This window comes from Pelodiscus sinensis, chromosome 8, assembly GCF_052426305.1.
Source record: "Pelodiscus sinensis isolate ZL-2025 chromosome 8, ASM5242630v1, whole genome shotgun sequence".
Classification (NCBI taxonomy): Eukaryota; Metazoa; Chordata; order Testudines; family Trionychidae; genus Pelodiscus; species Pelodiscus sinensis.
In genome coordinates, this window is record NC_143059.1 from 58,054,390 (window position 1) to 58,080,165 (window position 25,776).

Here is a 25,776-nt window from a genome sequence, read left to right on the forward strand (position 1 = left end):
TGCAGAGCTGATACACTTGGGAACAGTTTGCTTTTCTGTAGTGCCCTTTGAGGAACTTCAAGGACACCATGGTAGTGGTCAGGCTCCAGTCTTGCCGAGGCAGACAGCGCTCCCATCACCATTACAGATGCAGAATGTGTGGGCAGATGGCTCTGTGCTTCACAAGGGACTTGGGGGAAGCTTGGAGTTTGGGGATCACAATCCCTTCTTTTTTTCCATAGGGATAAGATTAGACAACTTCTCAGATTTTTGCTTTCTGCACAACCTCGTTCTATAGGTTTTTTTCCTCTTGGAGGATGTAATTTGTGCCTTAATTTTGCATCTGTCAATGGGGTTTCCCCTCTCTTTTGTTTTTCCCCACACGCAACTATCCACATACATGCTGCAGAGAAAGATCATGAGAGCTGCAGGGGATGAGTCCAGAGAAGAAAAGACAGAGAAGAGACCTAAGACCTAAATAACTGAGAATACTGGGTCAATAATTCTCCTTAGTCAAGGGAATTAATCAGATAAATAAGGCTGGCAGGAATTGGCTTTAGAGTGAAATAATCATCTTGCTTATTGTATATAAAACTCCTATTAATAGGACTATAACTTTGTTTTAGTTAAGGTCACACTATAGATATGTTCAGTTTTTTACCCAATGTAATCCCCAAATCCTCCCATTGTTATCTCAGCCTAAATTATTATTACCACACCTATATTTTTATACTCAAATGATTCCTTCCTTCATTTGCCACTTTGCATATCTTTATGAGTACTGAATATATACTGTTCCCAGTAACTCCAATGGCACCTGTGGAAATTCAGTATCTCTGGGGATCAGACAAATGATCTTATTTAATTGAGTTCAGACCCTTTTTCCCCCAATTCATCCCAATCATAGCGTATTTTAACCCTACCTTCCAATGTATTTTGTATCTCTCTCCATTTCATATAGGTCTCAAATGGGAGTAGTTTGTTCTCCACTCCATCTGCCAAGTGCGTGACTAAATAGGACTGACCCCAAAAGAGGCTCAGCACGATTCCACTAGATATCTCACAATTCATCTACTAATTACTTCCCAATGGTATACTGTATGTACTGTATTCAGCTTTGTAGCAAAGCTATATTTCTCTAGTTTCCCTTTGACAGTGTCACCAGGAATGACATCACATACCTCTACGTAAGTCAGGCCTACTATACTGACTGCATTTTCTTTCCCACTCTTTCTTTACATATATGAATAGATAACATATGAGCTTTGAAATGGGGAATTTTACAGTGCACCATTGCTAACAAAGAAGTGCCTGACACTATGTCTCTACTATATCCTTTTAAGAGTTTTCTCTAATATTTGTTCTGAAGCCTATAGGAGCAAATGTTATGCTTACTGTGTAATATGATGCGAGAGGATTGTAATTCCAGAGGTGACCTATATAGTCAGGCCTTAATGATGTCATGCTGGAGAAGGGCAAGAGAAGAGTGCCCCTTAGAAATGAAGACTTCTGTTTAGCTAAGGAGTAGGCAAAGCACAGCTACAAACAGTGTGAGCTTCTCATTCTGCTCTGCTAAAGCCTTCCTTCCATTTTCTGGGCATGAGAAAATAGCTCTGCTCCTGTGGAACATACAGTCCTCGGTCTCTATGGAGTCTGATCCAAGGGGACCCGTTTTGTATCAGTTGTGATACAGGGCATCCCCACTGTAAGTCACCCACACATCAGTTCCACACTAAAGTAATTGACGCTTATAGGCAGGGCTCAACAAACTATGTAATCTACTCGCCCGTGGTGAGTAGATTACAACCTGGAAGAGCCGGGTTTGGGTGATCTGTGCATGCGCAGATCGCCGGACAGCGCAGCTGGTGAGCGGGGCTCACCACGGTTTGGCGAGCCCTGCTTATAGGAACTGATGTGTTGTAAGTCCTCCCATTCTCCACTCTTAAGTCGTACAAAAAAACCCAGTTTGTGCAAGTGGAAGTTAGCCGTGGGAAAAAATTCCCTGCTTTAAATTGTTTCACTACAAGTCCATGTTTTTTGTAATGTATCTTGGACTTATAGCAAGGAAGGCCTGTAATGTGCTTTTGTATGTGTGAGATTGGGATTTTGTCTGTTTCAGGCCATGCTTACTTGATGGGCCTTGTTGTTAATCACTCAACAGCTTATGCCAGATTTAGCCTGGTGACTAAGAAGTGAAAGCTGAAAGATTGTGTGTCCCATTACCAGTCTACTGAGCCATCTAGTGTTTGGGCCCATGACATGTTACCGTAATCAGAGTTCAGAACCTGGAAGCCCCAGGGTTCCACTCATTTGATTTTAGTCCAAACTGTTCTATGGAAGGCTACATTGGATAGGTCTCCCAGTAACGGATGAAGACCAGGTGTCCAGTGAGAAATTTCTAGCTGCAGGGAGCTTGGAAGATTTTCCAATTTGGACACCCTGGTCCAATGGGTATAGATTTACCAATCTTGAGAAAATGTACCAAGTGTGCAGGATGGACACATTTTAATACATCTAAAAGACAAAAACTCTCTTTGACTTTATTGATGGGCCAGGTGATAGAGTATTTCAATAGCTTGATAAGCAAAGTAGAAATGATTCAATCTTAAATCTCTGTGAATAAAGCAAAGTGCAAACAAAAGAAATACGTGCTATCAGGAAATATAGAGCTTTGCATTTTTTATAAAAGAACAGTTAAAGAGGAAAAAAAGTTCTTTAAGAGTTTGATCCAAAGAGATTAGTTAAAATAGTTAATGTTCCCTTTGCCTTCTAGCGCCTAAAAATCACCATTTTTGTTGATGCCATTTAAAATAAATTTTTCTTTCAGTTCTGCTTGTTCTCTGCTATATTTATATTAAACTATCATCATGTACCAGAATCCAGAGAAAGCAGTTCATCGTACTAGATGTTGTTGAAAATGTTTTTTTTCAGATGACTTTAACACAGAAGGCTTTTAACACAAGTTAGCAGATTACCCCAAATAGAATACTGGAATTTAATCTCTGTATGTATGAACTGCTCACTTACATGGCCTTCACAGTGTTCTTTAATTACATTCCTACTGTAAACGAGGGCTAAAAAAATCCCTTTAAAAGGCAGTTCAGTTTTCCCTGTGAGACTTTAACTATGAATACTGTATTAGGGAGCTGCCAAGTTGCTTGCTGAGGTCCTATACCATTTTACCTCTTTCAGGGACCCATGTTTAATTAAAGCATTCCACAAGCTTTGAAACTGATTTCAGTTGGAAAATGAGTCTCCTGTTGTGGGGTTTGATTCCCTCCCCCCCCCCCCTCAGAATAAATCCTTTCCTTCTGTCTCCACAAATAAAAGATTCAGCTCATGAGAGCTAGAAAAGTAAATGTCACCTCTGCTGCAGAACTTTATCTTGCAGACTGCTAAGGCAGAGTGAAAATTCATCTTGCTTGGTTTCACTTTCTATTTAAAATGTTTCTTACATGAGAGCATGGGGGGGTGGATTTGATACAATATGGGGCATTATTTAAAACAGTGGTTTTCCAACTATGGGTCGTGACCCAGTGCTGCCTGGTGGAATGTCAGGCACTGGGTCTCATTGCTGCAGGAGGGAACAGGTGACCAGTAGGGATGCTAAGGCAGCTACCTGCCTGTCCTGGCACTGCAGACTGTGCTGTGCCCCAGAAGCAGCCAGCAATAGGCCTGGCTCCTAGGTGGGGGCAGAGGGGTGCACATAGGGCTCCTTGCACTGCTCCGACTGTGAGCAGTAGCTCTGCACTCCCTTTTGCTGGGAACATGCTGCTGGGACTCAGCATGGTCTATGGTGCTAGGAGAGACAGGAAGCCTGCCTTATTCCCCCACTGTGCCCCTGACTGGGAGCTGCTGAAGATAAGCTCCCCCCCCCCCGACCCGATCCCTGAAATCCAGAGCCTCCTCCTACACCCCAAAAGGTCTCATCCTCAGCCCTATCTGGAGCCCACACGCTAGTCAAATTGTGTTGGGTTGCAGGCATCAACAATTTTCTTCAACTGGGTCATGAGAACAAAAAGTTTGAAAAACTGATTTAAAAGACCAGGGGATTAAAAAAAAAGAATATGAATAAGATGCTGGCATGGCACTTGTGGAGTAACTTGGGTTGGCAATTGTCAGGTTAGAACCATACCCACCACTGCAAAAAAATTAAATCACCATCACAACTGCCACCTTGCAGCCTTAGACAAGAGGCCAACTTACGTCATCATGAGAGCTGAAATATTCTCTCCCTAAAGGGCGGGAATGAGGAGGGGGCTTGAGGAACAGTGGCATGGCAGTGTGGGGAAGCCGCACTCTTCCTGTTCAGTGGATAAAAAGAGGATGTCTGTTCTCTGGGGCTGTAAGCTCATCAGCTGACACTAGAACTTAAATTTGCATACATTATGAAAAGAATGAGAAGTGGTATATTTGCTTAATAGTTCGATAGTCTAGATCAGGGGTGGCCAACCTGTGGCTCTGGAGCCACCTGTGGTGCTTCCAAAGTTAATATGTGGCTCCTTGCTCTGGCACTGATTCCGGGGCTGCAGCTACAGGTGCCAACTTTCCAGTGCTCAACTTCTGGCTCCACCTCCTCCTCCAAGTGTATTGTGCCCTCGCTCCTTTCCTCCCCCACAGAGCCTTCTGAGGGCCATGAAACAGCTGATTACTGTGGGCAGGAGGCGCAGGGAAGGAAGAGGAGGCGCTGATTGGTGAGGATTCTGGTGGGCAAAAGATACTGGAGATGGGAGAGGAGGCATGTGATGGGGATTGCTGACAAAATACTGTAGCTCTCTGGCAATGTACATTGGTAAACTGTGGCTCCTTCTCAGGCTCAGATTGGCCACACCTGGTCTAGATAATCCATGGAAACTGGATTTGAACTCTCAGTAGCGTCTGACTGCAAGAATTCAAACAAAGAGGTTTGTGGTTCTTCCCTCCATACATGTTTGGTTCATGTGTTTGTGAGTGCTTGGTTGACAAATATGATTTTCTTTTTCTTACTCTGACTCCTTAGCAAGTGAAACCTTGGGAGCAGCCAGGTTTGGAGACTTGTTGGAAAGATGCTAGCTGGCTGCAGAAAATAAAAATGTTATATGAAAGTAATAGGTGGTATTCTACTGTAAGACAGTATTTGCATCTGCATCACCTGTTACTTTAGACACAGGATGCAGCTTTCTGTAGGATTTCAATTCATTGTTACCTAACATTGAGAGTGAAAATCATTAGTAAAGGCCAGAGGAGTTACCAACATAGATCTCTTTTCATGGACAATAATGAGTTTACAACCGTTGCCAATTGAATGAGAAGAGAAGCCAATATCTTCCAGATACCACTACTTATACTGAGCCTGTAAAGAGCCTTTCACAAGTTCATAGCACTAAACAGATGCTTCATACAGGTTGAACCTCTCTTGTCCAGCACCCTCGGGAGCTGGCTGGTGCCAAACCAGAGAATTTGCTGAACCACAGGAGGTTAGTATTATATAGCAGCATTATCAATACTTCCACTGCTTATTGGGCTCTTAAACGACATTTGAGGTAAATGTTCTCAGTACAGAACACTGAGACTCAGGACTGGTGGCTGTAAACAAACTTTATGGGGCTACAGGAAACTTGACCATACCCATGATAGCGGGACATCTGACTAACTAAAATCATGCTGGACCACAGATGTTGCCAGATCAGAGAGTGCTGGACTAGAGCGATTCAACCAGTAATTAATGCCACCAGCATTTACTTTTCCTACAGAGAGCTTAAGCAATTCAGCTGTACTAAATCTAAATTGCAGGCAAATTGAGGCAGGGAATGTGTTTATTTTCTATGCCTCAGAAGCTATAAAATAATAAATAATTGGAGTAACAATTATTAGTCATACAAGTATTGGCATAATCAGGAATACTACCAAAAAGTGATATTAGGATCTGATCCTCCTTTTACTTGATGCCCACTCTGTGCTAGGAGTGTCTTTTAAATTCCAGTTCTCGCATTTTAATCTACAGTGCATTAAGAGCAATATCTTTATTATCAGTTTAAGAACATTTCAAAATAGCATCTTAAATGACTATTTGAAAAGTAAGTAGAAGCTGTGAATAACTGTCCTGACTGAGATAAATGTAGTCCCATTCCACAAAAATTCTTTCCTAGAAGAAAATCAAGGACTTAATATCCTCAAATCAGTTTGTTTTCATCCTTTCTTAAAAACATAATCATAACAAAGATGTCTTTGTTAGGTTTATCATAAAAATGTCATGCCTCTCTTCCCCTTATAAAACTAGAAATTAGGATCCACCAGAATATAATGGATCAGATTTTTATTTACACAATGTCCCTTTACCCTTCTTCTTGCACTGTGAAGAGGCCTTAAAGTACTATACTTATAATTTATTAAATTAAAATGGTTGCACATTTAATAACGCATTATATTTATATTCGCTTTATGGTCCTTTAACCTTGGCAAGATGGTATAAAGGCATAAGTGAAATTGAAAATTAGATCCAGTATCTTAGTGCCTATTAGAATGCTCTGAATCAGGAAGTGCTACAAATTTAATAAAAATGTTAATAGAGTTTCTTATATATTAAAGATGTCAAAACTGTTCTCAAAAATAAATGTCAATCGAAACAAACACACTTTGTCTAATTTTATAAAACTTTCATTTTTCATTAAGAAAACAAAAAAATCTGTAAAAAATATCAGTTTTTGAAAAACTGAAATTGGTTTAGTTTCTTTTTTCTTTTCTCTCCTCATTTTTCCTTTTTTCCTCTTGGAAACTGGGAAAAAAGAGGATAAAATGAGGAAGAAAATGGGGAAATGGGGAATCTTTCAGTTTTCAGCTTTTTGTCAAAAATGAATGTTTTCTGTGGAAATAAATGAAGAGGCACTTTTATTGAAAAAGTGTTTTAAAAACACAAAGTTCCAAGCAGTGCTGTTATCACATCTATTGACATTTGTATGTGCCTATAAAATAGGAGAGTATTTCAATGAAATGAATTAGATAATACTAATAAGAATAATAAACATCTTCTCCAGAATAATATGATTTGTGAATATTAAGCGGAACAGCTCTTCTGGAATAACTCCCCATCTGTAGACACTTTTATTCTGAAAAAAAAATATTTTTCTGGTATAACTCAATCCACTAGGCAAAAGTTTTCATACAAAACTTCTTTTTCACACACAAAAAATGAAGGTTTGGGTCTGCAGTATTTTGCAAATGTGTGTCAAATTCACCAAACTGTTTCATTTGGGGGAAAAAAAATCCAGAAAAGCTAAGAAGGTTTCTTTTGACTTTTCAATTCAGATTAGCTTTTCATAATTGAACTATAATTGAACTAATTTTATTTTTAAAAATTAAAAAGGTTAAAAAATACAAAAATAGAATAGATGTTTTGGTTTCGATCTAACTGAAATAATTTTTCCCCTGGTGTTTTGGTTTCACCCATAGAATTGAAAAGTCAATTATTATTCCAGGTCTAATTCTGGAATAGCACCTGGTATGGACAGCCCTTTCACTCCACTTTTCTCCCCTATTAAAATGATGCATGCATATGTGTGTACTCACCTACACAGACACAGATGTGTGTACAGACAGTTATATGTCTCTGATCCAGCACCATTTAAGATGACGGGGATTTTGCCATAGACCTCAGCGGAGCTTAATCAGGCCCTGTTTGCTCACAAATGATTTCCTCTGACCTGCTCTTTCCCTTTAGTGGTATCAATAGCAAAATTCCAGTTGACTGCAGTAGCGCAAGCATAGGATTTTAGTATAAATTCAGCTTCCCTTTTCTCTCCCTAAAACCAGCATAAACTAACTCAATTTTAAAGAAAAATTCCTTACCAATTAGGTAATAATACTTAACATGAACACGGAATACTTAGATCGCACTTTACCATTTCAAACCTCCGCACAAGTATTAATTAGTGTTAATGACTCATATTACCTAATAAGATAATGACAAACCCTGCAGCTCACAATATCTAATTTCTATTTTAAGCAATAGATAAGAGGCATCTCGTAAAGGATATATTTTCTTCGAGATCCCTTTCTGCCTATTACTCTGACAGCTTTTGAAAGCTGAGTGCATTGTGGAATTTTTCTTTTTAATTTGTGGGCAAGTATGTATTACACAAAACACACTTTTGTCCACAAAAAGGGGTTTCAGCAATAGTATCTCTGGGTTTGGGGGGGGGGGGTTATTGATACAGGTCAACATGGTGGCCTAAGCATTATTGGAGAAGGAGAAGGGGATTCATTGCCTGCCCTTTAGGGGAAACAGCAACGGCTTTCTTGGTTTCTCGCTGGGTTGCCATTGCCAAGGTAATGCTTAATGGATTAAGTCTTGTGAAATAAATTCTGTAAACAGAATGTGGGCTGAGATCATTTAAACTCATTTCCCCTGTGTCCCCTTACAGTCCTGGAAGCTGTCAAGTGCAGGCAGCCTGCAAGCAGACTGTTCTCCCAGTATTAGTCTTGAGTCTCAATAGATGCATAAAACAGCTTGTTTTTCACATACTTTCTGTGACGGTATTACAAAAAACGCTTCTCAGTTTCACCCATCGCCTTAAACTGCATATAGCTAATCCCCGCAAGGGCACCAAACATTGCTCTATTTGTCCCTCATTAGAACATTAAAGGCGTATGTTTATGGAAGAATTATACACGATTCTGAAGGGTTTTAAATAAAGGGACTGCACCAGAGATGGGTTTAAGAACAAACAATAACATTGAGGCTTGAGCGGTATCTTTTCAAGCGCTGGAAGCAGATGTAGCGTGAGACCAGGCTTGTGATCCAAATTGGGAGAGGGCATGACCTGGAATTACGTATCACACCTGAGAAAGTGTTCTAGGGATAATGCTGATAAGGCAGAACCCTCCTAGAGAGAATGTGAAAGAAGTGGGCAGAACATTCAATGCATGGAAGGGGGGAGGCTGCTCCTAGTGTAGAATCAACCTGAGGGTGAGGAAGGGCTGTGCAGGCAACGTTCAAAGAAAGGGCCCTGAAGGACGAGAAAGGCCCAATCTTCATTTCTTATTTAGAAATAAATCAGTTTCACATTTCAGTATTAATGAAATCCATAAATCTACATAACTTTTTCCAGACCAATAAATCCTTTCAGAGGCTTTTAGCAGTTTCTCCAATTTTGACATATTTTGATTCACTCATCCACAGACCTCTCTTTTTTCCATTCAGTGGAAACCCTCTCATGCAAGCTGGGAGAGGTTGGGCAGGATTTCAACTTGAGCAGGAAGTGAACAAGAGTAAGATTCATACGCATAGCACGGATTCAGTTGCCATGAGAATGATGTCACCAGCTGGGTGAGGAGAAGCAGTCAATCTCCAAGGACACTACCACTAAGTAAACAAGAGTTGTTCTAAGCAGGCCTTCAAAGATGAGGAGCTGAGCATAACTGGCTGCCGTGCCTTCACCACTGTATTATTTTGCCATGCAAAACTTCTAGCCCAGCTAGCTATTCAGCCTTTTGGACACGGTTCTTCCAGAAAGGACAGCACATGGTAGATCATTGTGTGGGATTCTCAATTACCCCTTGCTACAGGCAGGAAGTTGACAGTGTGTTCATTGACAGAGCTGGGTTTCCCATTAGGCACAGTAGTGATGTAGTTGGGGTGGCAGCATTCTAGGGGTTTCTAAACATTCATATTTTGCCCCTCCTGCGTCCTAGCAGAGGGCAGGACCAGTGGAGGGAAGAACTGCCCCCACTTAGCCCTGCTGGAATGTAGAGTTGCCAGGTGTCCGGTATTAACCTGGACAGTCCAGTATTGACCCGGACAGTCCGATATTTTCGCCTCCTGTCCGGTAAAAAAATTCAGAAAATAGCGGACACCTAAAATGTCCAGTATTTTCTGTTTTTTTCCCGGCTAGGAAGCGAAAATCCCAGGTGCTTACCTGGTTCCACAGGGGAGCAGGAAGACAAGATGGTGGATGGCTGTCGGCTGCCTGTTAGGGCCAAAAGGCCTCAAAGTCATTTCTTAAAGGGGGAATTTTAATTTTTAAATTTTTTTTGCTTAATAACTCTTGGGGTCTTTTTTTTTTTCCTCAACAACTTTCGTCTCACCTTTTTTTTTTTTCCTCAATAGAGTTTTTTCCCCAGCGTTTTTTTTGGAGGGGTGGGGGAGATGTTCGGTATTTTTGGTTAAACCATCTGGCAACCCTTCTGGATTGCTCCTTGCTCAGCCTGGCAGAAAGTCACCTCCCAGTGGGGTCAGTGAGTGCACCTTAGGACAGGGCTTGGGAGAGTGGGTCCCTGGTGGGGGGAGGGGAGGCTTGTGGGAAACTCTGGGTTGTTGGGGGTGGGGCACTTGTGGGGGGGGCACTGGGCAGCAGGGGGGTCTGTGGGTGGTGAGGTGTTAAAAGTGGCAGCATGCCCTCCCCCACCCCCCGCCTGCAATGGTTAGGAGTTCCAAGATGCTGCAGGGGTCCCTGGAGCTCTAGCCTACATAGGGTGGTGGCATGACCCTGAAGCACCTGTCTGGCTGCGGAGGCGCCCCACATCTGCGAGCTGCTGCATGTGGCAAGGGAACCCTGGAGCTCCTGGCCACTGCAGGAGAGGGGCTCTGAGACCCTACAGCTGGGGGTGCCTAAGGTGTAAATCCAGCCCTAATATACCACAATTGAGTAAACACATGGGCTGTGTCTAGACTGGCAAGTTTTTCCACAAAAACTTGCCAGCTGTCTACACTGGCTGCTTGAATTTCCGCAAGAACACTGATGATCTCATGTAAGAAATCAGTGCTTCTTAACTTGTTCATAACTCAAAGATATGGCCAAATGCTGCCTTTGATTTAAAAACCAGTGGGAACAACACATGCTTTTTTGACCCCCAGTCTGCTAGTTTTGCATAGAAACTGAAAACATGTATTTTTTAAAACAGCCGTGCTTACCTTTCCAACCACTTCCACTGCAGAAACCTATCGAAGTACATGCTGTCTAGGTATTCTTGAAATGGCTCTCCACTTAGGTAGTCAAGGACAGATCTGTCTCAGATGAAAAAGAGGTCCTGAACCTACACATACTTGCACAGGGGACACAGTACTTCTAGCAAGTATCCCCAGCTGATGTCAAATGAATTCAGTGGAAGTACTCAAGTGAGTGACATTGCACATGTGTATAAATGTGTGCAACTTAGGCCCAAAGTGACATAGAGGAAAATAATTGTTTTCTTGATGTTCTCTGGAAATAGATATTTCTGTCTATTCAATAGCAGGATGATTGTTAGTACAAAGAGCTTCCCCAGCTACAGTGGAAACCAAACCACTCGCAGAAGGAGCTGAGGCCTTAATCCCGCAAACCTTTACATTCGTGCTCAAAGATAAGCACATGAGGAAACCATGGAATCAGTGGGACTAGTCATGTGTGAAGTTAAGTATATTGCCTAGATGTTTGCAGGCCTGGAACCAGTAATACAGCCTCTTCCTGACTTATGAACCGGTTACGGACCAAGCAATTGGTCGTAACTCGGTTCGTTCATAAGTTGGACCCCATAAAGTTACACGCGACCGTGCTGTTCGTAAGCATGGATCGCCTTCGTAACTCGGGGTCTGCTATTTACGGCAGTTTTGGGCGTAACTTGGGGACCAGCTGTACTACAGGTTGGTCCAGTACTCTCAGGACCTGATAGGTCCTGAACGAGGGGATTTGCCAGACCGGTCCCTCCTCTTCTGGCCTGTGTTAACACCGGGTTAGAGCTCCAGCCTGTCACTGCTGCTGCCCCACCCACCCGGGGCTCTCTAAATGCTGCTAACCCTGGGGTAGAGCTTCGCAGCCACCTGGTTTTACAGCTGGGGCTGGAGCTGCACAGTTGGGGCAGAGCAGCTCAGCAGTTACCAGGCTCTATGACTGGGGCTGCAGTTGCACAGCCAAGGCTGGGGCAGAGCTTTGTGGCTGGGGCCAGAGCTCCCCACAGTGCCAACTGTTCCACCCCCCACACACATTGGGTTGCTGGTGCCACCTAACGTGCTCCTGCTCCACTGCCAGCCCTCCCTTTTCCTGGGCTCTGTGGTCCAGGAACATCCATGGTCCATGCCGGACCACAGATGTTGCTGGACCAGGGAATCCCAGCTAAGGGAGGTACAACCTGTACAAATGTTGCCATATTTTAAAAAAAAAATCAATCTTATGATTACAGCTGGTCAGAAAATATTACTCCCTATTCCATAGCCTCCATGGAACATTTTGATGAAAATAATAAGAATAAAGCCTAAACATTTTCAACGGAAAATTTGAATTTGATGAAAAAACAATTCCCCCTTCCCTCCATCCACCCACAAAATTGTAAAATTTCCAAGCAAACCAGAATCTTACTCTGGGAAATTTTTAGTCAAAAACTCCATTTTCCAAATGGAGCAAAATACTGTTTCAGTGGAAAATGATAGACTAACCCTATTTATAATATTTGATCACGAATTTTATAAAATGACAATAAAAATCATGCATGTATAGACCAATGCCGGGGGAATTGAAAATGGAAAGACAGTTGCAACTCTACCTTTGTCGTTAGTCCTTATGAACATTCTAATCGAACAACAGTCGAGAGGAAAAATGGACATGAAAATTTGATAAGATTTGAAAGGGAACTTTGATTATTATTTATTTCTATTACCATAGTATGTAGGAGCCGTTAGCATGGATCAAGACCTCTGCACAGATTGCAGCCTCTTTGTACATAGTTTCTGTGACCATTTCAGTATTTGAGTTCTGTGATCACAAATGCCCACAAAGAGTTAATTTTACACTCAGAAGTTCAGTGTCTGACTTATGTGTTTGACTGTAACATGTGCAGTTCTCACTGTTGGTTGTTTACTTAAGTCATTCAATCTGGGAACAGAAAGCGTCAGATGTAACTAACCAAGGCTCTGATCCTGCCATCTGATCTGCATGGAACCTTACACCCAAACCAAAGCAGGGGCATAGGGTCTCCCCAAGTAGATCGGATTGCAGAATGCGGGCCATGAATTGTAGCAACTGAAAGTGGGTACTACTTTGCAACTGATTAGTAGCTTATACAAAAACTAGAAGATTTGCCTGGTGTTGCTCCAGTCCTTAACTCAATTTTCGTTTTTTGGAAAATAAAATAAAAAATATACATACTTGTCCAGGTTCATCTACCCCCTGTGCTCCCCAGCCAGAGTGAAGAATGCAGCAAACTGTGCACTTTCCCCTTGCTCCCTGATGAAGAACAGTCAGCAATGTTCCCATAGGAACCGGGAAGAAGGGGAGAGCCTCAGCTCCCTCCGCCCTCCCTAAAGGGCACCTGGGGGGAAAAGACTTGGGACTGAGGCAGTCTCAGCCAGGGGTGGAGTGTGCACCCCTAACCAGACCCTTTACCTGCTTGGTGATTGTGTCTCTTTTCTGTATGGTTTTATGAGAAGCAATCCTATTCCAGGCACATCCCATTTTCCTGGCACAATCAAATTATTACTTTGCTTTACGTTATGATAAGAGGAGGCAGCATACAGAATTTGGTGGTCCTAGTTCTCACTGTTTAGGAGGAGTTCTTGAACACAGACAGACAGACAAACTTTCTCAAATACATAATGCTGGGCTCAATGCAATTCCCAGAAAAGTGTTGCCCACATTGCTAAATATCTACACTTTTGTTAACTGGTACAATTGCTAAAAACTCCGGTCATCTGAAGAAATGGGCTGTGCCCACGAAAGCTCATGATACCATCAACATATTTTGTTAGTCTATAAAGTGCTACCAGACCATTTGTTGTTTTTTCCTGTACAGACTAACTCGACCTTCCCCCTGAAACTTCTGGTACAGTTAAGTTAGGGTAAAACTGACCATTAACACTAAATTGCCCTTAAAGGATTGAACAGGGTTGAAGGTACACAGTGCGCAAGAGAGTGGAAGGAGGAAGGGATCTAGAGACACTTGCATTTCTTTTGCCTGTGCAATAACTGGTCTGTGGATTTTCAGAGAACTTTAGTCTATGAGTCCTATACCTTTTAAAATTGAATTTAAGGTAAGGAAATAATGTAGATTTTCTGCAGGCTTGGAAGCCTCGGTACAGGGCCCAGTTCTTTGGAGGGAACTCCACCAAGGCACAATTCTTAGAATAGGAAAAACAGAAGGACGGTGTAGTAGTTGAAGCATATGTAATGTGGATTCTGTTCCTGCCTCTGCCACTGACTTATTGCTCAGCAACCTTGGGCAAGCCTCTTTACCACCGTTTTCTCATCTGTAAAGCAGGTGTAATAATACTTCCCTTCCTTACAGAGTTTAACGAGGTATCATTCATTAATCTATTTCTAAAGTGCTTTGAGATCTTCCGAGTGAGGACATCACAGAATTACTAGTGAGACTTCATAAAAGCCAAAGTATCTGAAAAAAATCACTCATCTGAAGGTCTTGATTAGCGATGGGCAACCTGCAGCCTGTCAGGGTAAGCCACTGGCAGGCCACGAGACAGTTTCTATATATTGAGCATCTGAAGTGGCCATGGTTCGCTTTTCCCGGCCAATGGGAGCTGCGGGAAGTGGCAGCCAGCATGTCCCTGTGCCTCATTGCCTCCCACAGCTCCCATTGGCTGGGAACGACAAATCACAGCCACTAGGAGTTGCAGGAGGATGTGCCTGCCCACACTGAATGTAAACAAACTGTTTCGCGGGCTGCCAACAGTTTACCCTGATGGGCCGCTTGCAGGCTGCAGATTGCCCACTGCTGGTCTCGATCATGTTTTTAAAGAGCATGAATTTTTTAAAATCTAACTTTCATGAAAAAGCCAGCCTGTGAATGGTATGGTTAGAATTTGGAGCAACTTACTCTGTTCATCCTGCCTACAAAATCTCTGACACAAAGAAGAATATTTTTAACAACACTGAACTCAGCCTTGCCAAAAAAAGAAGTTCAGAGTTAATTTTACCATGATCAAGACAGACATGAATGACTTGCAACAGGTTAACTGCAAGGGGAAGAATTATTTTTTTTAAACCAAGCATTAAAAATGGTAACATTAATGTTGAGCCTTTTAATTATAAACATCCGTAAGTCTAAAGGCATAACAAGATAAAAACACCTTCAATCCATAACAAGAATACTCTTTACTGAAGAGTTAAAGTTTGCAATAAATCTAGTTTGCCACAAGCTAAAATTCTTGACAGCCAATCTGGTGTAATGCCACAAATCAGTGTAACATAACAAACAGCAGACGTATTCTGTGGCACAGCTTCCCTATAAACTTCAATCTCTGTGAAAAAAATCTTGATTTATTATATAGCTTTTGGACAGTTACGAAAGAAAATTTGCCAAAGATCAGAATAATCAACTCTTTCACCCAAGCAGTTTTTTATGAAAGAATAAAGCACAGAATGGGTCTGAGCAAAATAAATAAAAATTCCACACTTTTAACCCACAGAACCTTTTGCGTCATTCAGAAATATTTGCAGACATTAACAATCTTTTATCATCAAAAAAGCACTCCAGCCTTCAAAATTAGGACTTTTTTTTGTTAATTTTTTTTGGTGGCCTTCTAACACTCCTGTTTGTGCCGTTACTTGCTTGTAAACACTGACTGATGTTATTTGTCAAAGCAAGGTTTTTTAAAGATACATGTAGCTGATTCCCCTGAAAACTCCTCTGTTTTGCCAAGCTATTCTCTGCAGGTTATAAAAATAGTAGTATGTAATTTACAAATAGTATCTGTAATAGGATTCATTGTTGTGGACGTCTGAACTCCATGTTTCATTTTCTGAAAGGGAAACTAATACTTCATACTCCTCTTGGGAATGCTAGTTGTTTTAATGCAATTTACTTCTTATTTTGGATTCATGAAGAGGGTTGCAAACAGAAACATACATTAGCCATTCATAACAAATATACTAGCCCCATTCAGAACATGTAAAGGCATTACTATTGCATCATTCTGAACAGCCCTGTTGTTCCACTAGCCCGTGTAATTACCACACAATGCAGGCCAGACAGTTTCCTGGTGGAAGGTGCTGTGTACTTAGGACCAAATAAAATAGTCATGGTAAATAAATAAATAATGAAAATAAATGAAGGCTGTTTTGAAATCTGACTCAATAAATGGCTTCTTGGCTAAATGGCACTTTGGTAAAGATGCTCCCATATTTGTTGATTTATCAAAAAAATTGCTGCTCACTTGTGCTTAGATATTTGTATCTGTGCAGAAGAAGAAGGGGGTTATTAAGCAAGACTTTCAGTAAGACACCAGATGATGGATAGTCAAACACAGAGTCTCCTGTAAACACAGAGAGAACCAAAAGGTATGAGCTGACTCATAATTGTGTCAACACAGGTTGCAGACCCTTGGTTTATTTCAGCCTGCCTGTTTTTCACAGATTTCTTTTTCACGCTGCATTTTTTAAACAGCTTCTTTTCAATACACCTATGTGGGATTGTGACGTACTCATGCTGAGTAAAGCCCAGACCTACTGATGAAGGTGGGGGCCCAGGGGAGGGGACAACTGCCCCAGGTCTCAGAGATTCAAAAGGGCTCCAAGTGGCTGTCTGAACCTCAGACCCTTTAAATTGCTGCCGGAGCCTTGCGCAGCATACCCCAGGCCACAGTGAAGGCTGATAGAGGGATGCACAGTGCACTCCGGGCAGCCCCAAGCCCCGTCCTTTCCAGGAGCACAGAGCTGCCCCCTCCCATCTTGCCGAGGGGCCCAGCAATTGCGTAGACCCTCCAGTATTGCCTGCATCCTTCTGTAGTCTTATTAAAATCAATGTGTAAAGTGCTCCTCAACAGGAATAAGGGTGGCAGGATCTGGATTTCTTTTTATTTCCATCTGTCCCCTAAAATGCATCAACCACTATCTTTTTTTAATCAGCACAATCCTTCCAGCAAAGCCACATCTGATCACTTCATCCCAAGGGAAACTTTCTGCCTGCATTTTTTTCCTGGTCCATTAATAAAAAGATACCAAGCCAACACATTTTAGGAGGGAATTGTCACAAATAAATGCCAGAAACGACACCTAGATAATATTTCAGAAACAATAAAAGTTGAGACAGATCAAGTTTTTTTTTTAAACAATGTTCCTTGAATGTTATTGTGTGTTTCTATGCAGCAGGATGTCTCAAGCAGTCCAGGTTTCCACATTAGGAATCAAGGTTAATTGAACAACAGAGATAATTCCATATGCAAATCACAATATATTAAGTTTCCCTTGCTCCAAGTAAGTTCCCTACCTTCAGAAATTGTTTCAAGGTTTGAGTGAATATAGACCAAACAACTGTCCATGAACTGGAAGAGACAGTTTTGTTCTTTATGTCCATTTCCCTCCTTTAGCTCCCTTCAACCACATAGTGAGGGAAATGAAATTTGCTGGAAACCATGAAAACAGTTTACTAGCTTTCCACATATTTTCCTTGCATAAATGGCAAATTTGGTGTGTAAACCATAGCACATTGGTCAGGCCCCCTGAGTCCCACCAAAGTCAGACAAATTAGGGAATTTGCTATCTCAGTTGTTACAGTTTCTTGCCTTTCATTTATTCCTCGCCAGTGTCTGGATTTACGTCAGAGGGGAAAAATAGGAGTTTGGCTAGTTAAAGTTAACCTGTTATGGATGGAATGGTAACATCATGCTTTCCAGCATATACCCATTAACATTACTCAGTAATGATTGCAGTTAAGAAAATGCTGAAATTTTCCAGATGCGAGAGGAGAAATTATACTCTGTGGAAACAGCAACTGCAAACCCCAATTCCAACTTTTTAATATTTGTTTCACAACAATAAAACAAAGTAATTTTAAAAAATAAGCTTTACGAGGCCTCTATAAAAGTGCATAAAGACAGTGCTATGACATGCATTCTGGATGGCTATTGCTGAGTGAGTCTGCCTGGCTGTACAAAGTGTGTACGACTTGCATATTACCTCCAGAATAAAGTATTAATGTCCAAGCACACTGAAAGGCTCGCTGCTTTTACCAAGTCTCCTACTTCCAGACAGAGGGCTACTTCTTTCAAGACAATGTTGGGTGATGCAGAAAAAGATCCATTTCCATACTGAAGAGCCTGTTATGCACAATGTTGGCCCCATATGGGCCAACCAAAGCATCTGGTACACATGCCCATAACTGTTTAATGGAGGTACACCTTGTAAAGGAAAGACCTCTTTGGCTGCTAGAACCTGCACTTGTAACACCGGCCAGTGGAACAGAACCTGGGACCTCTGGAACTTAAGTGTAGGAGCTTCTACTGCATGAGTTAAAAAGCCAGCTGGCTCAGGTAAGGCTGTAGAGCAGACTAATTATTCTCTCTGTAAGTGGTCTAAGAAGCATGACATGGGACAATACACCACACACAGAACATGTGTTGGTTACACACAAACAACCAGAGAGGCATGGACATTAATACTTTGTCCTCTGCCATACATACATGCACCTGTTGAAAATAGGCAGTGCATCTTATGCCCAGAACACCAATATTAGTTTACAACACCACCTCCTGACTCAGAAAACACACAGTTTGCACAATGAAGTTACAGAAGCTAAACAGAAGCCTCTCAGGTGAGGCGGTGTGGAGAATATGTACTTTGTTTCCACAATGTTTCTAACAGAGAATAGGCCTCTTACCTATTGTTCTTCGGAGATCTTCACACTGGCTAATGTGAGGGAATTTTAAGATTTCCTTCCACTTTTTGCTTTTGCCTTTGCGCTTTCCTCCACCCCCTGCAGAAGAAGGAAAAAGAGATGTAAGGATTATAGTCTTTTTCAGTGCTGTTTCCAATCCACACCTGGGCTTTCCTCTCTTTCAGACTTACTAATACAGGCACAGCCCCCTCAAACACCTATAGAGTGTCACAGCCTTGCCAGAGTGGCAGTCCGAGTCTGTGTTGTGTTAGAAAAAGCTCCAGGCTATGTGGAGATTTGAAAATTGTATTGGCAGAGATAGGTCAAGAAAGCAATGCTTGGATCCAGATCTGGATTATTGAAGCTTAGAATTCAATTTGAGCCCCACACAAGACCAATAAGTTTGAAAGGGCTGAACTGAGCTGTTTTCATGACATTTTAACACAAAGTGAATTGATGAAAATCAGACATTCATCTGAAGTTCCCACTATTTAGATTTTATCTGAACAACAGGCCTCTTCTGGATTTGTATCCAACTCAAGCCCCTTCCCTAAGGAAGGCTTGGATCTAGAGTCAAAATTCAACACCTCCTGTCCCCATCTCAAATACTGTATACAGCCATAATCTCAAAGTGTCATTGCCTTTGGGCGTTATACTCACGGATCGCTGCTTCCTGAGTAGGGTTAGTATTAATTTAAAATGGAAAAGAGAAGAGAAAATGCAGTCGATTCACCCAACTACACAAAGAAGAGATTATTTTCTTATCTTTTTTTGTCTTTCTTTCCTTTGCTGCTATTCTTCCTTCCTTTCCCCTTTCCTTTGGGCCCAATTATTCTCATTGCAAAAAAATAAGAGGTACCGTAAATTAGCGCATACAGGTATAACCAGTGCACGAGTATTATCCGCACCTGTGTATAACCCACGGTTTTCCCTGATTGAGTAAAAAAAGTCTTGTATACCCTGCACACATGTATAGCCCATGGGAGATGAACCGCGGGCAATGTTAATGCAAAGCACCTGTAATCAAGTGTTAATGAACCACAGTTGATAATGCCAAGCTCTAAGTAGGCTACAATCCTTATTGCTGGTATATAACCCCTTTGAACCACACCGCTTTTCCATTCACTTATTCCTTCAGTGGTTTTAACTTGTATTTTAAACTTTTAAAACCTTTTAAACATGTCTAAGCGCAAATCCTACACAGCCAATTTTTAATTGTGTGTAGTGGCAAATGTGAAATTCTTCCCGACATTGACACTTCAAGCTCTGATTCCGAGTACGACAGCAATTCTGATTCTGTACCACAGACCTCAACTGTCACCGAAGCCAACCTAGTGTTAGCTATGGATTTTATGGATGTTTTTAAAGACAGTGACTATGACGAGAGTTTTGATGGTTTTGAGAACTCAGACGCTAAGGAGGATGCTGCTGGCGCTGATTCTAGAAATCAGAGTGAATGAGAATGTGAAGATGGCTTTTTTAAAATTGTTTTTATTCTTTTACTAGTTGCACAGTAAACTAATGAATTTTAATGTATTTTAATGAATTTTAATATAACTGCCTCTATTATTAAATTAAAATATGCTGCTTTTCTCAAGTAAGAGTCAGTCTTATCTTCCTTTCAGTAAAAAAAAAAAAAAAAAAAAAAAAAAAACCCTGTATTACACGCAGACAAGTACAGCCCGCGGGGAGGTGAGTGGCGGGGTATGTAAAACTTTGCATAACCCGCAGGTTATATTCACTAAAGTACGGTAGTTTGAAATGAATCTGAAGCCTGCATTGCTGCTAAATACCATTTTAAAACTTGCATTGCAAGACAACAATGATAAATGCTTTCCTTGGTCTCAAAAGGAAGTGACAACAGCTTGTTTAGAAAATAATACAATATTTTTCATACATCATGTCATCACCAGCAAAATATGGCTCCCCCCAAGGAGCCAGAACTCTGAGGGGCTAGTGTGGACTACTTTGCGGCACTCCCTACACAGTCCTGCATGGAGTCTGGGAAGTTCCTAAGGCCCTGAGCCCTGAGGGTACAAGTTGTTCAAAATTCTACCTCTGCAGCCCTACTGGAGTCCAAGTATCTCTGTTCCTGATGAGCTCAGTCTTGGTTGCGCCCCTTAAGTCCCCAGAGCACCATTGCTGAAGCTCCAGGTTGAATGAAGTCACCCAGGGGTTCTCTCCCCCAAGAGGTGAGACAAATTAAGGAAAACTGTGACATTAATCCTTGCCTGAATGGGTTCTCTCATTCAGAAATACAGTGATCTTTGTTCACTGAAAGGCCACTTTGCTTCTAAACGACACATGCACCCAGAGATTTAATGTGCTATGTGCTTTAACTTCATGGCCTTAGTTAATTCATCTAACTTGCCTGAATGTCCCCTTGCAGACAAGCCTTAGGAGTGGGTGTGGGCCACTATCTCTCCCATACCCCTGTCAGAGACCTGCCCCCCAAAAATCACTTTTAGAGACTCCAATGCTGGCATTACTGACTTCTCCGAACATTCCCTCTTGTGAGCATGTTTAACGACGTCACTTCACGCATCTCTAATTTCTGCACTCCCCTCCACTTTTCATTTCCTTTCCCCCCACAACTCCACCCAAACACTTCCTCCTCCACACTCCCGCCTGCCCTTCCAGCTCCTGCCTTCCTACATTCCCAGCTCACTTTGCTTTTCAGTTTTGACACAGTAGTAAAAAGACCTGACTCTTCTGAGAATTCTCTATATTACAGATTCCATAATGGGATTACCCTGGAATGATGTCTACAATCAGACTTTTTTGAACCCAGGATCTGGAGATAAGGAATGCATGGGCTGAGGAAACAATCCTACCCAAATTTAGGGCAAGGCAGGATGGTAATTGTGCCATCTGTCAAGGAATCAAGCAGATGAAGTTTTGGACAATCACTATCCAAATGATTAGTGATAGAGATGTAGCCGTGTTAGTCTGGTGTAGCTGAAACAAAATACAGGACTATGTAGCACTTTAAAGACTAACAAGATGGTTTATTAGATGATGAGCTTTCGTGGGCCAGACACACTTCCTCAGATCAAATAGTGGAAGAAAATAGTCACAACCATATATACCAAAGGATACAATTTAAAAAAATGAACACACATGAAAAGGACAAATCACATTACAGAACAGAAGGGGGATTTGGGGGGGGGGGGGAAGGAAGGTGAATGCCAGTGAGTTAATGATATTAGAGGTGGGGAAGGGGAAATGTCTGTGAGTTAATAGAATTAGAGGTGATAATTGGGGAAGCTATCTTTGTAATGTGTAAGATAGCCGGGGTCTTTGTTAAGTCCGGTATGGAGAGTGTCGAATTTTAGCATGAATGCCAGTTCAGAGGATTCCCTTTCAAGTGCAGATTTGAATGTCTTCTGAAGTAGGATGCAGGTTAGCAGGTCATTGAGAGACCCATAGTCTCATATAGACAACCACCTAACCTCAAGATGATTCTTACCAACCACCACAGGACATACCACACTAATACCAACCCTGGTACCTTCCCTTGCAACAAACCCCGTTGCCAGCTTTGTCCACATATTCATTCTGCTGATACCATTATTGGACCTAACCAAGTAAGTTATAAGATCAAGAACACATATTCCTGCGCATCCAGAAATATAATCTATGCTATCATGTGCCGAAAGTGTCCGTCTGCTATGTACATTGGACAAACATCTCAGACACTTCGCCAAAGGATTAATGCCCACAAAACAGATATCAGACAAGATCACAAAGAGAAAACAGTCTCTTGCCACTTTAACCAGAAAGGACACTCTCTAAATGACTTAGCCACCTGCATTCTGCTACAAAGACCTTTTACATCTGCACTTGAAAGGGAATCCTCTGAACTGTCATTCATGTTAAAATTCGACACTTATCACCAAGGACTTAACAAGACTTTGAACTTTCTCACCCATTACCAAGACAGTTTCCCCAATTATCACCTGTAATACCATTAACTCACAAACATCCCACTCTCCCTACCTTTAATATCAGCAATTCACAGACACTTACCTTCCTTCCTCCCCCTTCCCACCCCCCCGCATCCCCCTTCTGTTCTGCAATGTGATTTGTCCTTTTCATATTTGTTCATTTTTTTTAATTGTATCCTTTGGTATATATGGTTGTGACTACTTTCTTCCACTATTTGATCTGAGGAAGTGGGTCTGGCCCACGAAAGCTCATCATCTAATAAACCATCTTGTTAGTCTTTAAAGTGCTACATTGTCCTGCATTTTGCTTCAACTGTGTCCTTTGGCATTCATGCTAAAATTCGACACTCTCCGCACCGGACTTAACAAAGACCCCGGCTTTAACTCACTGGCATTCACCTTCCTTCCCCCCCCCCCTAAATCCCCCTTCTGTTCTGTAATGTGATTTGTCCTTTTCATGTGTGTTCATTTTTTTAAATTGTATCCTTTGATATATATGGTTGTGACTATTTTCTTCCACTATTTGATCTGAGGAAGTGGGTCTGGCCCACCAAAGCTCATCATCTAATAAACCATCTTGTTAGTCTTTAAAGTGCTACATAGTCCTGTATTTTATCCAAATGATTTTAAGTCACTTTCTCTCTCACGCTCTAGAGTCTTCTAGAGAATATTTAACAGAGCTCTGCTTCTTACTGAGATCTCCTGAGGTTGTACTACCTATAGGCTCACTCATTTCAGTGCAGAAAACCATAATGAAGCCAAATGTGCTTTAATTATTGTCTTATAGTGTAATGCTAAATGATTTCTCACATCTAGACTAGCTCAGCCAATGGAAGGTTTTGTGATACTAGTTCTTTTTCTCCTCTCTCTGCCCCAGCATTTTTAATTCTAACTTTTCTTTCTATCTTTTTTACCTTCTTCTTTTCTCATAATTATGTTCCACCAAAGGAAACAGCAGGTGTAAAAAAAAGTCACATCAGCAATGATAAAGGGCATAAGAAATTCAATGAGGAGAGTTTCACTCTCATCGCAATTCCTGCCATGTATATCCCAACTAGACAGGCTGTGCAATCAGTGAAGAATGAATACTTTCCTAAATTTGAAACCTCAGCTGCTTGTTCTGAGATTTCCTTCATCGCTGCATTTACTGTGATTCAGTCTCCAAACACAAAATCTGATTCACATACTTTAGATGCCATGACACATCAAATGACTAATTTGGAGCCAAGTTCATTCTGTTAGTGAGCTGGGAGAAACGCAATCATAGATTGTGAATATGCTGGATTCGACGTGATTCTGCAGACTAAACAAGGAGTATATTAATTCAATAGATAGCAGAATATTACATGGGAAGCTTGAAAGTTTTGCAGAAATTATGCAGGGTTCGGGGCATTTCTAATCATGTAAATGCAACCTTTCCACAATGTGGGATAGAGGGGAGTTCTTTCTGAATCATGACTAGCTCCCTTCTCTATTTTCTTGCCTCTGTGACTAATGGCTTTGTCATTTAAAGGCTGGGTAGGCCCACATCTTGAATACTGCATGCAGATCTGGTCACCCCATCTCAAAAAATAAAGATATATTGTGATTAGAAAAGACACATGTCATGACTATCCCCCACACTGGCGCTTTGAGTGCAAATGGTAGAGGCCCACACGAGACTTTAAAATACCTTGCCACTAAACGCTTGTATTAAAAATTCCCCAAGGTCACTGATTTCCCCAGCCTTGGATTAGTGTTGCTGCCATCACCCAAATGCAACCCCTTTTGAGAACCCAGAAAGACACACTTGGGAATTCCTTTCTGTGAGATACTCCCAAAATCATTTAACTCTCCTTCTGCAGAGAGCTTGAAAATTTGAATTTCTCTTAGTAGCTCGGCTGTTCAGTCTTAGTCACAGACCTCCTGCCTTCTAGTACACAGGAATCAGATCATGGTCTTAAAAGGGTGATTTTTATTAACAAAAAAGCCTCCACATTTGGTGAAATACCACTTGATTGCTATATGTTACAAAGCAACTGAAAAAAAGGATTAAAACACAGAATTGCTTCTCTGGGATTCATTTTACAGTGTACGGGGCTAGTTACATTTGCTCAGCACAGAGACGTTCAACAAAACACAAAATAAAGAAAATAACCTGATCTCATCTGATTAAACATTCCCTGTTCTACTCACATATCTCTAGTTTCAAGACTTAGTCCTTCTCTATGCATGGATGTCACTGGAATTTCCATGCCTGGCTCCCTGCCTCGATTCATGTCCTTCGAAGCTCCGCTCTGGCCACACAATAGGAACAGGAAGGGCTACTGCTTCCAATTCAAAGGCCCATACTCTGTTTTCATTGGCTCTCCTGGTCTCCTGACAACTTACTTCCTGCTTCCCGCTTACTTCTAGCATGCCTGGGGATTCTGCAGACTAAACAGGGAGTATATTAATTCAATAGATAGCAGAATATTACATGGGAAGCTTGAAAGTTTTGCAAATATGATGCAGGATTTAGGGCATTTCTAATCATGGGGCATTTCTAATTATGTCTAGGATGCACTGTCTATGGTATTAGCCCTGACAGGAAAGACAATTAGGGTTAGGTCTTAAGAGTTAACTAGTGTACTGAGAAAATAGTTAATTGAATTGCTAGAATGTCCAGAAAAGAATATAACCACCATCACCCATTTATCACAACACAGAAAAGTGCAATGGAAATTATTAGGGCATGGTATAGCTTCCATATGAGGAGAAAGACATAAAATTGGGATTTTTCATCTTGGAAAAAAAGATGACTAAGGAGGGGATATGATAGAGATCTATAAAATCATGACTAGGGTGAAGAAAATGACTACGGAAGTGTTATTTACTTCTTTTCATAACACAAGAACTAGAAGTCATCAAGTGAAATGAATAGACAGGTTTAAAATGAAGAAAAGTAAGTATTTTTTCCACACAACAAATAGTCAACCTGTGGAACTCCTTACTAGAGGATGTTGTGAAGGTCAAGATTATAAACAGGGTTTGAAAAAAGAACTAAAAATGTTTATAGAAGATAGGCCCACCTGTGACTATTAGCCTGGAGGGGCAGGAATGGTGTCCCTAGTCTCTGTTTTCAAGAAGCTGAGAATGAGCGTCAGGATATGGATCACATGATGATTACTTGTTCTGTTCGTACAGCCTGAGGCACAGTCAGAATGCAGGACACTGTGCTAGATGGATTATTGGTCTTACCCAGTGTGGACATTCTTATGTTCTTGCCTTAAATTAGACTTTAAGTTCCTTATTGACAGAAACTTAGTGTAAGCAGGGC

At 41.4% G+C, this 25,776-nt stretch overlaps 1 protein-coding gene across 2 annotated transcripts in view; it reads right to left on the bottom strand.

The window, feature by feature from the left end:
• GRK5 (G protein-coupled receptor kinase 5) overlaps window positions 1-25,776 on the bottom strand; it is a 252,048-nt gene that overhangs the window by 128,725 nt on the left and 97,547 nt on the right. For both annotated transcript variants that reach the window (XM_075935365.2, XM_075935364.2), the window contains exon 2: window positions 18,535-18,630. In XM_075935365.2, the coding sequence (XP_075791480.1) occupies window positions 18,535-18,630 (96 nt within the window). The remainder of the gene's footprint in view (window positions 1-18,534; window positions 18,631-25,776) is intronic.